The sequence below is a fragment of the Oncorhynchus masou genome, chromosome 31, assembly GCF_036934945.1.
Source record: "Oncorhynchus masou masou isolate Uvic2021 chromosome 31, UVic_Omas_1.1, whole genome shotgun sequence".
Classification (NCBI taxonomy): domain Eukaryota; kingdom Metazoa; phylum Chordata; class Actinopteri; order Salmoniformes; family Salmonidae; genus Oncorhynchus; species Oncorhynchus masou.
In genome coordinates, this window is record NC_088242.1 from 76,067,455 (window position 1) to 76,083,266 (window position 15,812).

Below are 15,812 nucleotides of genomic sequence, written 5' to 3' on the forward strand. Positions count from 1 at the left end.
AGATCCACAAGCCACTTCGGCCCTTCATGATGAGTTCTGATTTTTTTGTGGCCCCCAGCCCCATCAAAGTTGCCCATCCCTGGCCTAAATATCCAGTTTCCAATTGCACTGGTTATGTGTGCTGGCAGGAGCCCCAATGTGTTCTGCTGACCTCTCATGGCCCAATGAACAGTACCATCACGCAGTCCATCAAATATCATTACGCATAGGCCGATTGCTTATAACCTGCTATAACCATTGCATTGTCTTTATGATACATATTTTCTAACATCTACCAAATATACATTTTGATTATAATTAATTTTGGGCTCAAAATATAGCCTTTTGAATTGTAAAATGAAAATAGTAAATTATTAAAACATTTCCCTTAACTAAAGTTAGACAATATTAAAATATACACATGCACTTGTCAGTTGTAGTCTAGTTAAAATAAGTAATATGGCAAGTTGACTCTCGCCCATAAACGGAGTAGTTCAACTGCTCCCAGGGCACTGTGGTATATCAATGTGTTCTGATGACTGATTTCTGGGAACGGTACCGACCTTCTGTCCAGAAGAACCATGATATTCAACAGCTGAAACAGCTGCTTAAACACATGGATGCAATTAAAGCAGAAGGCCGTATGGTCGTCAAACCAATAGTCTATTATTGATAGAGAGGAGAGGTTTAGATGCCTGTTTTTAGATGATGTGAAAGTATATTTTGCTCGGTTATATTTAGTATAATCCAGATGTCAATGTCATATATTGAAACTAAGTTTGTCTGATATGATAAACAATAAATGTTGTTGGATTTAGGGAAATATGATATTACATGTATTATATATAAGTCCATTCAATCATGAGTGAACGATTTGTGGAGTAAATATTTGTATCCTGCTATACTAGGCATTTCATTTCCACTTAAAGATTATAAATGTTTTATAAATAGTACTTACATTGTTGCAGTTATATAAATTATATTAGGCCCTACATAATTATCTAAAAGCGGGAAAAAAAATCATAAACAAAATCCACTATTAGTTTAGAATTATGTCCCCAAACATCTCTTTTCTCAAAGTGTTCTGAGAAACAAAAGTCATGTCTTTGCATATTGCATTTCATAGATGTGTTATGATAAATTTTCATATAGAAAAATATCTCCCCTGAAGAGTCACTGATGCAGCCTGATCTCATAGACTAGACTTAACATAGTGAATATAAATCCAAGACACTAAAATTAGGATGATGTGTTATGTGATAATTCAGGCAAAACAAAAGTAGGGTGGTTGGTCAGGGTGGATGGGCATGTTAGCAATGCAAATGTTGCGTGTTTGAATCTCATCACGAACAACTTTAGCATTTTAGCTAATTAGCAACTTTGAAACTACGTACTACTTTTGAGCTACTCTGCAACTACTTAGCATGTTAGCTAACCTTAACCCCTAGCTAATGTTAGCCACCTAGCTAACTTTAGCATTAGCCACCGAGCAAACATTAGCCACAACAAATTGGATTTTGTAACACTTTTAGCAAATTCATAAAGTATTGTACGAATTGCAATTCATAACATATCTTACAAATTGTAATATGTGACATATCATACGTATTGGCTAGGCTACCTGGGGTGGCAGGTAGCCTAGTGGTTAGATCGTTGGGCCAGTAACCAAAAGGTTGCTGATCGAATCCCTGAGCCGCCAATGTAAAAATATGTCGTTCTCCCCCTGAACAAGGTAGTTAATCCACTGTTCCTAGGCCTTCATTGTGATTTTGAATTTGTTCTTAACAGAATTGCCTAGTTAAATAAAGGTTACAAAAAAAATCTAATTTGTAACATACATGAAATGGACAGACATCCACAAATGAATACATAACCTATCTTACTAAGTGGAGTGGGTTAGGTTTACCATGTTATGTCTGGACAGACAAGTGAAGGGATGCAAAATGCTACTGACATTTTTCAGGTGGGGAGAGAGCGAGAGAGGGTGGAGGCGGCTTCTCTTGAAGCACTGTGCATCTTATGACATGCATTATCTGAATTAGGCCCACGGAATTATACCTAAGGAGGATTGACTCTATGGAGAACTTTGAATGTCTGAGCTTCTGAGAGTTCACTTAACATTGGACCAAAGAAGCACTAGAGTTAAAAACACATCTTACCTTTTTGTAGTTAATAAAACTTATGTGAACTATAATATCCTTAGCTAGCATATAAAAAGTTAATTAATTCTTCTCTAATAAAAAAAACAATATAAAAACATAAAAATAATTAATTGCTCCCAATTTCTGAATGATGCTTGTATCGTCTTCAGTAGGCTACAGTAACCTATGCTACCGAGGGGGAGGGGAAAGTAGCCGACAAACACACACACCCACTGGTAAAGATTTCCAGCTGGCAGGCAGACACTGGAATATGTTTCTGGGTGACAGAGTGAGGGCTTTGCATAGCAGTCAGTTATTAACCGGTTCCCATGCTTTAAAATAATGCAACAGTAAAGATCTCTTTTGTTCCCGGTTCTGATTCTGTTCCTCTAATATTTTCATTATTTTATGGTTTTCAGTTCTGTTCGCTGAAGAGTTTCCAACCTCTGGCTTACATTGAAAACTGCTGTAGTGAAGGTATGTTATTCTCTCCTGGTTGCCACTGGTTTTCATTAGAAAAACAAGACTCACAACACACACACACACATTCCTTTTCTTCATGATTTATTAGCATTTTTTTATTGACTGTACTAGTTATTGCAATCTGGTTAATTCACATTTAAAAAGCAGACATCATCCAGTTGCCCTGAAATTGATGATATTCATTTTTACAATAACCATTAGGTCCATAGACTGGAAAATCCAATCACACCATTATGTTTTTCTTAACTTTATTTTGTTTGTCTTTTTATTTTGTAATTACAAAAAAGAAAATATATAACAATAATAGTAAAAAGGAGGAAAACTCAGAAATCTTACGACTGGCAAACCATCACAATACAGCACAAGTACCTATTTACTGCAAGAAATAAGAAGGTACAATAACGAAAGAGTAAAAACATATGCAAAACAAATTGAAAAGAATTGGCACCTATGAAGTTTGATACAAGAAGCAACAGAGGACAAGGTAAATTATGCATTTCTAGAGACTAAAATCAGAGACTAAGGGCGTTTCTTTTTTTGTACAATTTTTTCTTTTGTTAAAAAAACGCACAACCGGGTAGCAGGGACGATAAAAAATACTGCACGTACAATACCTTTTCTCTCCATCTCCTTTTTTTTTTAAATATCCTTTTCTTTTTTAATAGCATATCCCATTAATATTCATTCCCCACTGCTCGTAATAGCTGTGCCTGGTGGCGGAATCGTTAGAGTTTTACATGTGAGTAGCAAATGACACTTTGATTGGCTGTGATGTTGAAATGGTCCTCCCCCACCGGGCCTGGGTCGGGGTTCTGGGCTGAGCCAGGAGTCCTGCCGGGCCCAGTCTCACTGCGCGTGCTGGCTCAGTGTGTGGTTCTGGAAGGGAAGAGAGGAGAGAAATAATAAGCTACGTGCCCACACCTCCGAGCCCCCACAGCCACCTACCCCACATCCCTACACCTCTCTTTATACACAACAGTCATGTCTGTCTGTCCATCAGAGGACCCGAGCCTCCTGTAACACGGACTACCTGCTCTACCCACACACACCCATTATATATCATATATCGAGCTGCAGATAAACCCAAACGTCATATTATATTCGTTATGTCTTTGCTTTGCGGTCTTCCTTATCCATGGCAACATGAAACAATGATTTGTTTATTCAGATTTATGAGGCTTCGCATCCCTTTTGATATTGTTATAAATATTTGAAAACACCATATCAATACCTTATGAGGCCCACATTCCAACAGCACTTGAGCGCAACACATGAATTCATAATAACACACAAAACACCTTTATCAAAATTACATCCACGACACCACCATCAACAATTGCAGGAGCCTGGTTACTCTACACACCTCAACCAGAGGCTATATAATTTCATACCAGATCAGATAGATGTGAAGAGTTAAACTATCAATCACAGCAGATATGGGGCTCCCAGAGGCCTGTGTTAGGGAGAATTCTGGTAGGCTGGCTGGTTCGTCTGCGCTCTCCCCGGGACCATAAACCCAATTCCCAGGGAAAGCTCAGCAATCATCCCCGTCTTCCCGCTAAAAGCTGCTTTCCAAGATTAATCTCTCACAGAGGCCCATGGTTCTGTGCACCACTATGAAAAAAGGAAAAGGGGAAAAAATCTGAAGGATTAAACATGGTTTTCCGTTGATAAATACTTATTCTTTGGGCCTTATCTTGGTGCACATATTTTGCACACGACTGTTGGCAGAGCCAGGCTGCACTAGTTCAGCAGAGGAGGCCAAGCGCCCGGGTCTTAAAGCTCTAGACTGGCTGATTGCAGCCATTCAGGGTCAGTCTTTCTTTTCCTCTTTCTGTCTCTCGCTCATTCTCTCCATCTCCCTCTTTTCCTGCACCCCTCCCCTGCGTATGCGAGTGGGAACGAGCACACCGAGGGCTCTTCAGCGAGGAGCCGTCTCTCACTGGGAGCCACTGACCCCATTATGAGAGAAAACCACTTCTCTCACGCTCTGATCCACGGCACCTGCAGTTCCACACCCCTCCAGCAGAGGTCAGGATTGGCTCTCCATCTGCCTGCTTCTTCTGTTACTCAGGCCACAGCAGACAGGAGAGTTCCAGCCAGAAGAGAGGCAGAACATTTTACACAAAACAGAATATTAGATCTTGATTTCATCATCATCATGTATAGGCACATGTCAGTTTCATGTGTGCTTCCTTTGAGTCTATTGTCTCCTTATGTGACAGAAAATATAATTTTTGGGACGTAGCCTTGCCCCATCTTTGTGCGTGAATGTGTTTGTGTGTATGTGTGTGTTAGAGAGGGAGAGAGAGAGAGGGAGTGTGTGCGTGCATGTTTTCCCCCAGGTTTCCAGGGTTTTGTTGGTGTTTATTGATTTGCAGAAAGAGGGGATTGAGAGGCAGTGGCTGCTCCCTGAGTCCCTGGGGTCCTGGGTTACACCAGCACTGCAGCGGCCTGATGGAAACAGCACAGATAGGGGGAGGAGAGGAGAGGAGGAAGGAGCCGCACAAACACCCTCACCTACACTGCTGCACATTCCACAGGATAGATATTTCCCATACAACTCAAACTAGAAGAGAATGCACGCACGCACGCACACACACACACACACACACACACACACACACACACACACACACACACACACACACACACACACACACACACACACACACACACACACACGCACACATTAATTAGAGCCTGCAATATTGGGTTGGTGTAATGGAAAAGTAGCTCTTGTTAAATGTGTTAATCAGTGTGAACACACACAGACAGTCATACACACTGTGATGCTAGTCTCAGCTCTCTTCATTTGAGAGCGTCGTCAGGGGCTGGGGTATTGATCAAGCCGTAGGCGATCGATGGGGAGAATGGTGTGTGTCTCTGAATCTGATAATGACTCTCAGTGTGACATCAGTCCTATGCAGCTATAATTGATATATTCTCCAGGATGAGGAGATCGAGGGCTCTGCTTTCACTCTTTAAGCAGGAGGAGACCGGAGACTGAGACCACAAACACACCCTGTCATCGGACAGAGAACACACACATCACCCAATACCTGACAAACACTATTACTATTACACCCCTACAACCTGAAGAACTAGCAAAGAGTTGATCCTGAAACAACCTCCTCCTCCCATCAGACTGCACAACATCAATGGCTAACAACTCCACATTACAAATATCTAAATAGAAAACATCACATTTCAACTCCCTCACTGCCAAGACAAAAGACATCAAGTCGACAAGATAACCACTGTACTAACAAAGGTAGAACATCACAGACAGTGTTATTCCTTTGTATTGCACCATCAAACTAAACAGAGAGAGCATGCTTGCATGTCACAGTGTAGCAGGGGGACACTGTGTGATGGATGGAATAGCGCCCCTCTACACAGGGAGGCTGTGCAGTGGGCAGAACAGCCCCTCACTGCTCAGTCAATATCTAGGCTGTCATTGTTTTCCTAAACTGGTTATAAAAGAGAGGCTAAATCCTGCCGAGCTGTGGGCTCATGGGAAATATGGCCCAGTCGCATTACTAATGCAGAGACTGTGAGACTGCTGCACACACTGGGGGGAGGAAGAGGGAGGAGGGAAAGGGGAGAGCAGAGGGGGAGAGAGAGGGGAGGCAGGAGATAAAGATAAAGGAAAATGAAATCTACGTTTCCAACACACACGCTTTATTAACTGTGTTACAACGCGCGAGGACCTAGACAGGGCTGCCATCATGTCACTTTCAATCAGGCGTCTGAGGCGCCGCCGCAGGGCCCCCCGGCCCCCCGGCACCTCACGGCTCCAGGCTCTGTGGCATCCTCTGGGAGCAGGCAGGGGTGGTGAGACTTAAACATGTCAGTTCACCAGGAATCCTCTAACAAACAGTCCTCTGGGGAGCAGGCAGGGGTGGTGAGACTTAAACATGTCAGTTCACCAGGAATCCTCTAACAAACAGTCCTCTGGGGAGCAGGCAGGGGTGGTGAGACTTAACCATGTCAGTTCACCAGGAATCCTCTAACAAACACAGTCTTCTGGGGAGCAGGCAGGGGTGGTGAGACTTAAACATGTCAGTTCACCAGGAATCCTCTAACAAACAGTCCTCTGCTCTGCACATCAATGTACCAGAACAACAACTTTCACACCAATTATTTTGCTTTTGCAGAATAGCAGCAGCCTTAACAGACGTGTCCACTATTTGGGAACACTTGAACAGCTAGGGCGTTAAATCTTGTCCGTGGTGATATAACATAATGACATGATCTACTGTAGTAGCATCGCTGAGCAAGTCTAGCATACTCTGATTAGCCTATATGGCCCGATCTCAATGACATGATCTACTGTAGTAGCATCGCTGAGCAAGTGTAGCATACTCTGATTAGCCTATATGGCCCGATCTCAATGACATGATCTACTGTAGTAGCATCGCTGAGCAAGTGTAGCATACTCTGATTAGCCTATATGGCCCGATCTCAATGACATGATCTACTGTAGTAGCATCGCTGAGCAAGTCTAGCATACTCTGATTAGCCTGATATATGGCCCGATCTCAATGACATGATCTACTGTAGTAGCATCGCTGAGCAAGTGTAGCATACTCTGATTAGCCTATATGGCCCGATCTCAATGACATGATCTACTGTAGTAGCATCGCTGAGCAAGTCTAGCATACTCTGATTAGCCTATATGGCCCGATCTCAATGACATGATCTACTGTAGTAGCATTGCTGAGCAAGTGTAGCATACTCTGATTAGCCTATATGGCCCGATCTCAATGACATGATCTACTGTAGTAGCATCGCTGAGCAAGTCTAGCATACTCTGATTAGCCTATATGGCCCGATCTCAATGACATGATCTACTGTAGTAGCATCGCTGAGCAAGTGTAGCATACTCTGATTAGCCTATATGGCCCGATCTCAATGACATGATCTACTGTAGTAGCATCGCTGAACAAGTCTAGCATACTTTGATTAGCCTATATGGCCCGATCTCAATGACATGATCTACTGTAGTAGCATCGCTGAGCAAGTCTAGCATACTCTGATTAGCCTATATGGCCCGATCTCAATGACATGATCTACTGTAGTAGCATCGCTGAGCAAGTCTAGCATACTCTGATTAGCCTATATGGCCCGATCTCAATGACATGATCTACTGTAGTAGCATCGCTGAGCAAGTGTAGCATACTCTGATTAGCCTATATGGCCCAATCTCAATGACATGATCTACTGTAGTAGCATCGCTGAGCAAGTCTAGCATACTCTGATTAGCCTATATGGCCCGATCTCAATGACATGATCTACTGTAGTAGCATCGCTGAGCAAGTGTAGCATACTCTGATTAGCCTATATGGCCCGATCTCAAACAGCCACAGGAAGAGGAAATACTAGCCTGTCCCTCTCTGCCCTGCTCTGTTTTTAACACAAAATGAAAAATCACCTTTGCCGCCTGGTTCACTTTAGTGTGGCTTATTTTTAGACCGTTGACAGTCTTCCAAGGGCCGGAGACTAACAGATGGGCTGTCTTAAAGCTTCATATGTTCCCAGGTTTTCACCTCCGAGAGACAGGAAACTCACTGGGGAGTGTGCTACAAATAACCCCCCCCGCACTCCCTCTTTCCTTCCCCTAACCCCACCACCCCACCAAATAAATGTGCCCGTTCTCCAGCCATGTACTGTTTCGGCATGATCCTGCCGGGTCCCACCCTCTCACCCAAGAGGGACTTCCCCTCCCCTGTTGCTAAGCCAAGCTCAGACTCAGAGACGTTAACACATCCAAAAGACTCACACACACACAAACCCATAGACCTGGCTAGCCATAACACACAACCGCACAGAAACACACTAACCCGGTTAGACTTATTTAAACATAACACACACTCACTGAAATGGCTGTAGATATACAGTATGACAGGTCCTGTTCTGATACAGCTGGTGTAACTAATGAATCCCTCCTTGGCCTTACAGCTATGGGGTTCAGTCCCTCATCTTCCCTATATCACACAATAACACACCTACCAACACATCCTGTTCCAACTATAGAAAGGGACACAAAGTGGTGTAAGTATATCCTGTGGAATATAACATGGGGTTAGCTATATACAATATGATATCAAAAATGTGCACTAACATACTATGCACGTGCACACCCAGAGAGAGAACAGAGAGGGGGCCTGAGGCACAGCAGTGAGATCCGTACAGACTCTATGGGGCGTAGGGGAGTGTTGAGGGCCAGATGAGCTCAGGGGCCCCAGACGGACTGTGCCATGGGTGACAGAGTACAGAGAGACATGCTCGCTCTCCCAGCCCGCCCGGCCTGATCACCAGAGCACACTCCCATTCCCTTTCCGTGTCACTGTCATAACACACCCAATCCCCACAGGTCCCCGGGGACCCCGCTTATTTGATTACAACGCACCCTAAAAAAAAAAAAAAAAAAAAAGGTAAGAGCAGCGAACAAAGCATATAGAGAGAGGTGAGTGGAGGGGTTTGATGTAGTCGGCTGCGCTTTGTGGTGTCACAACAAAATGACCTCCCAGAGGGAAGAGAGAGAGAGGGAAATGGAGAGAGAGACAGTAGAGCGAAAGAGAAAGGGATGGGAATATTCAAGAAGAGGTTTGATGGTGTGACTGTGAGCTTCTCTCCCTTGTAGAGCTGTCAGTGGTGTGTGATTTATAGTGTGTTTGTGTCAGCCTCCAGCTGCTGAATGGAGAACATCAGGGTGTAAAAGACCCCATCCTGTGTGTTCTCCATGATGGAGAGAGAGAAAGAGGAAAAGAGAGAGAATGAGAGACAGACAGACCAAGTGAGAGAGAAAGACAGAGACCCCACATAGAGTATCACCTCCATGTCATTACCACACCCCCAGTGTCGTGAGTGGTGTGATGTATGACGTTGATCTAGTGATCGAGCCCACATCTCTACTGTGGTTGATCAGATCACAGTGCAACCACGTCTCTACACTGTTTAGTGCCAGGAGAACCCACTCATAGACAATACCCCCAGCTCATATGTCACTGTCAAAGCCATGACAGTCCTGTTTTGGCAACGAGTGGAACCACACCACGCAGCGCTTGTCCTGTACCGCAACAACACATCTCAGTTGTACATATTACCTCAATGATCTGGACTGGCCTGTACCCCCGCACATTGACTCTGTACCACTACCACATGTATATAGCCTCATTACTAACCTGTACCCCTGCACATTGACTCTGCACCACTACCACATGTATATAGCCTCATTACTAACCTGTACCCCTGCACATTGACTCTGTACCACTACCACATGTATATAGCCTCATTACTAACCTGTACCCCTGCACATTGACTCTGTACCACTACCACATGTATATAGCCTCATTACTAACCTGTACCCCTGCACATTGACTCTGTACAACTACCACATGTATATAGCCTCATTACTAACCTGTACCCCTGCACATTGACTCTGTACCACTACCACATGTATATAGCCTCATTACTAACCTGTACCCCGCACATTGACTCTGTACCACTACCACATGTATATAGCCTCATTACTAACCTGTACCCCTGCACATTGACTCTGTACCACTACCACATGTATATAGCCTCATTACTAACCTGTACCCCCGCACATTGACTCTGTACCACTACCACATGTATATAGCCTCATTACTAACCTGTACCCCTGCACATTGACTGTACCACTACCACATGTATATAGCCTCATTGCTAACCTGTACCCCTGCACATTGACTCTGTACCACTACCACATGTATATAGCCTCATTACTAATCTGTACCCCTGCACATTGACTCTGTACCACTACCACATGTATATAGCCTCATTACTAACCTGTACCCCTGCACATTGACTCTGTACCACTACCACATGTATATAGCCTCATTACTAACCTGTACCCCCGCACATTGACTCTGTACCACTACCACATGTATATAGCCTCATTACTAACCTGTACCCCTGCACATTGACTCTGTACCACTACCACATGTATATAGCCTCATTACTAACCTGTACCCCCGCACATTGACTCTGTACCACTACCACATGTATATAGCCTCATTACTAACCTGTACCCCTGCACATTGACTCTGTACCACTACCACATGTATATAGCCTCATTACTAACCTGTACCCCTGCACATTGACTCTGTACCACTACCACATGTATATAGCCTCTTTACTAACCTGTACCCCTGCACATTGACTCTGTACCACTACCACATGTATATAGCCTCATTACTAACCTGTACCCCTGCACATTGACTCTGTACCACTACCACATGTATATAGCCTCATTACTAACCTGTACCCCTGCACATTGACTCTGTACCACTACCACATGTATATAGCCTCATTACTAACCTGTACCCCCGCACATTGACTCTGTACCACTACCACATGTATATAGCCTCATTACTAACCTGTACCCCTGCACATTGACTCTGTACCACTACCACATGTATATAGCCTCATTACTAACCTGTACCCCTGCACATTGACTCTGTACCACTACCACATGTATATAGCCTCATTACTAACCTGTACCCCTGCACATTGACTCTGTACCACTACCACATGTATATAGCCTCATTACTAACCTGTACCCCTGCACATTGACTCTGTACCACTACCACATGTATATAGCCTCATTACTAACCTGTACCCCCGCACATTGACTCTGTACCACTACCACATGTTTATAGCCTCATTACTAACCTGTACCCCTGCACATTGACTCTGTACCACTACCACATGTAAAAGCCTTGTTATTTTATTGTTGCTCTTTTATTTTTTACTTTAGTTTATTTAGTTAAAAAAGGTAACTCTTATTTTTCTTCAAACTGCATTGTTGTTTATGGGCTTGTAAGTAAGCATATAAGCAGTAAGCATTTAATTGTAAGGTGTTGTAACCTGTTGTATTCGGCGCATGTGACAAATAAAATTTGATTGGATTATTTTGAACTGTTATATCTGACTAGGGACGACGCTTTGCTCTGTGGAGGCAGACACACTGAAACAGAGACAGGGTCCAGGAAGACAGAACTGCCCCCTTCCCTTCCTCTCCATCTCTCTCTCTCCTTCCTCTCTCTCTCCTTCTTTCCTTCCTCTCTCTCTCCATCTCTCTCTCTCTTTCTTTCCTTCCCCTCTCCCTCCATCTCTCTCTCTCTTTCTTTCCTTCCTCTCTCGCTCCATCTCTCTCTCTTTCTTTCCTTCCTCTCTCTCTCCATCTCTCTCTCTCTTTCTTTCCTTCCTCTCTCCCTCCATCTCTCTCTCTCTCTCTCCATCTCTCTCTCCATCTCTCTCTCTCTCTCTTTCCTTCCCCTCTCCCTCCATCTCTCTCTCTTTCTTTCCTTCCTCTCTCTCTCCATCTCTCTCTCTCTTTCTTTCCTTCCTCTCTTGCTCCATCTCTCTCTCTTTCTTTCCTTCCTCTCTCCATCTCTCTCTCTCTTTCTTTCCTTCCTCTCTCCCTCCCTCCATCTCTCTCTCTCTTTCTTTCCTTCCTCTCTCTCTCCATCTCTCTCTCTCTCTTTCTTTCCTTCCTCTCTTGCTCCATCTCTTTCTCTTTCTTTCCTTCCTCTCTCTCTCCATCTCTCTCTCTCTTTCTTTCCTTCCTCTCTCCCTCCATCTCTTTCTCTTTCTTTCCTTCCTCTCTCTCTCCATCTCTCTCTCTCTTTCTTTCCTTCCTCTCTCCCTCCATCTCTCTCTCTCTTTCTTTCCTTCCTCTCTCCCTCCATCTCTCTCTCTTTCTTTCCTTCCTCTCTCCCTCCATCTCTCTCTCTCTTTCTTTCCTTCCTCTCTCCCTCCATCTCTCTCTCTTTCTTTCCTTCCTCTCTCCCTCCATCTCTCTCTCTCTTTCTTTCCTTCCTCTCTCCCTCCATCTCTCTCTCTTTCTTTCCTTCCTCTCTCCCTCCATCTCTCTCTCTTTCTTTCCTTCCTTCCTCTCTCTCCCTTTCCTTCCTCTCTCCCTCAATCTCTCTCTCTCTTTCTTTCCTTCCTCTCTCTCTCTCTTTCTTTCCTTCCTCTCTCTCTCCATCTCTCTCTCTCTTTCTTTCCTTCCTCTCTCCCTCCATCTCTCTCTCTCTTTCTTTCCTTCCTCTCTCTCTCTCCATCTCTCTCTCTCTTTCTTTCTTTCCTTCCTCTCTCCCTCCATCTCTCTCTCTCTTTCTTTCCTTCCTCTCTCTCTCCATCTCTCTCTCTTTCTTTCCTTCCCCTCTCCCTCCATCTCTCTCTCTTTCTTTCCTTCCTCTCTCTCCATCGCTCTCTCTCTTTCTTTCCTTCCCCTCTTCCTCCATCTCTCTCTCTTTCTTTCCTTCCCCTCTCCCTCCATCTCCCTCTCCAGCTCTCTGTGTTTGATAGTATACATATAATGGAATGCAACAGACAGATAAAGGGAAAGGATGGAGAGTGAAGAACAGAGACATAGAATAGCTGACTATCCCTGTGGATCTTTCCTCCTCTTTGTCCCAGGGTTCCTCTCCCACCTCCACGATGGTCCCCAATTTCTCCCAGACACCTCATCTCTCTGGGAGTCAGGGCAGCTATGGCCTCCCTCCTTCTCTCTTCATTCCACACTGTCACTTAGGGAGGGGAATTTCACGAGGGGAAGGTTTGTGACAGAATCTCTATGGGGAATGTGTGTGTGGGTATTATACAGGGTGTCATTGCCCCTTTCAGAGACTTGTAGGAAATAACGTGCACACACACACAACATGGTAAGATGACAGGATGTGAATGTCTTGATTTTCTCAGAAGATTAGCTTACCCCATGTAGATCATTTTTCATTTGAATTCACCACACTCAAATTTGTTTCTTTCGCAGTGCAGGATGAGAACGAAAACAAAACACAGAAAAACAGGTGAACAACTTAAACAGATCCTGGGGCTGGGGTAGTGAGGGACCATAGTATGTTCTAGAGGTCGACCGATTATGATTTTTCAACGCCGATACCGATACCGATTATTGGAGGACCAAAAGGCCGATACCGATTAATCGGTCGATTAAAAAAAAAATGTATTTGTAATAATGACAATTACAACAATACTGAATTAACACTTATTTTAACTTAATATAATACATCAATAAAATCAATTTAGCCTCAAGTAGATAATGAAACATGTTCAATTTGGTTTAAATAATGCAAAAACAAAGTGTTGGAGAAGAACGTAAAAGTGCAATATGTGCTATGGAAGAAAGCTAACATTTTAATTCCTTGCTCAGAACATGAGAACATATGAAAGCTGGTGGTTCCGTTTAACATGAGTCTTCAATATTCCCTGGTAAGAAGTTTTAGGTTGTAGTTATTATAGGAATTATAGGACTGTTTCCCTCTATACCATTTGGATTTCATTAACCTTTGACTATTGGATGTTCTTATAGGCACTTTAGTATTGCCAGTGTAACAGTATAGCCTCCGTCCCTCTCCTCCTCCTCCCTGGGCTCGAACCAGCAACACCTCCTCCCTGGGCTCGAACCAGCAACACAACGACAACAGCCACCACATTGAACCGGTACCCATGCAGAGCAAGGGAAACAACCACCCCAAGGCTCAGAGCGAGTGAAGTTTGAAACTCTATTAGCGCGCGCTAACTAGCCAGCCATTTCACTTTGGTCACACCAGCCTCATCTCGGGAGTTGATAGGTTTGAAGTCATAAACAGCGCAATGCTTGACGCACAACGAAGAGCTGCTGGCAAAACGCACGAAAGTTCTGTTTGAATGAATGTTTACGTGCCTGCTTCTGCCTACCACCGCTCAGTCAGATACTTAGATACTTGTATGCTCAGTCAGATTATATGCAAAACAGGACACGCTAGATAATATCTAGTAATATCATCAACCATGTGTAGTTAACTAGTGATTATGATTGATTGTTTGTTTATAAGATATGTTTAATGCTAGCTAGCAACTTACCTTGGCTTACTGCATTTGCGTAACAGGCAGTCTCCTTGTGGAGTGCAACGAGAGAGAGGCAGGTCGTTATTGCGTTGGACTAGTTAAATGTAAGGTTGCAAGACTGGATCCCCCGAGCTGACAAGGTGAAAATCTGTCTTTCTGCCCCTGAACGAGGCAGTTAACCCACCGCTCCTAGGCCATCATTGAAAATAAGAATGTGTTCTTAACTGACTTGCTTAGTTAAATACAGATTAAATAAAGGTGTAAAAAAATATATACATAAAAAAAAAAATCGGCAAATCGGCTTCCAAAAATACCGATTGTTATGAAAACTTGAAATCGGCCCTTCCAATTAATCGGTCAACCTCTAGTATGTTCCATGCTCCATCTCCTCAGAAGTTCATACATTTGCTATGCTATTTTTTTATTTTACCTTTATTTTACTAGGCAAGTCAGTTAAGAACAAATTCTTATTTTCAATGACGGCCTAGGAACAGTGGGTTAACTGCCTGTTCAGCTCAGGGATTTGAACTTGCAACCTTTCGGTTACGAGTCCAATGCTCTAATCACTAGGCTACCCTGCCGTTATCCACAAAGACTGAACCAAAATCCTGGTTCTCATCTCAAGTGTCGTTTTTGTACAATATGTTTATCGAGCTGTGTAAGACTACACCATTGATACCGCGACCACAGCTTCACACCGCTGCCTGACAACTAGAACAGTGTAGGCTACCACAGTGGACCATGGTGTTCTGTGGTGCAGCTCAGACAGACCCAGGTATGCCTGACAGCTGTATGCATCCTGCATGTGGTGCATGCAGTCCCCAGACTGCACCGCTCTGAGCTGGCCCATCATTTTGTAAGGAGGTTTTGGGAAGGGGCGGGGGGCGGGGGGCTGGGGTGGGGAGGTCTGCAGAGAGATCTCTTGGTCCCCATTCTAATAACATGGAGCGCCACTCTGCACAGTGGGGCGGTGGGGACACAACCAGAGACTGTCACTGGGACACCTAGATCAAATCCTGCCTCCACACCGTGGCACGCCATAATGAGCAAACTAAGAACTCCCCAGTAACCCACACACACACAAACATTACAATATTCACACACCGTAGCATAGCTACAGCAGAGAACATAGACAAGGACTAACTAAGGCAATACCTTTGCTAACGTGAATGTACATGAGGCAAAAAAAAAAACATAGACAAGGACTAACTAAGGCAATACCTTTGCTAACGTGAATGTACATGAGGCTAACAAAGACACTGCTTAGTGCACTACTTGTCCAATCAAACACAGCAGACACATATCACA

At 43.9% G+C, this 15,812-nt stretch overlaps 1 protein-coding gene across 2 annotated transcripts in view; it reads right to left on the reverse strand.

Moving 5' to 3' along the window:
- Positions 1–2,682: 2,682 nt before the first annotated feature.
- Positions 2,683–15,812, reverse strand: part of LOC135524453 (zinc finger protein 423) — a 173,578-nt gene continuing 160,448 nt past the window's right edge. The window contains exon 9 of one of the 2 annotated variants that reach the window (XM_064952000.1): positions 2,683–3,479. In XM_064952000.1, coding sequence (XP_064808072.1) covers positions 3,450–3,479 — 30 coding nt within the window. In that variant the 3' untranslated portion in view covers positions 2,683–3,449. The other variant, XM_064952001.1, reaches the window with a different exon arrangement.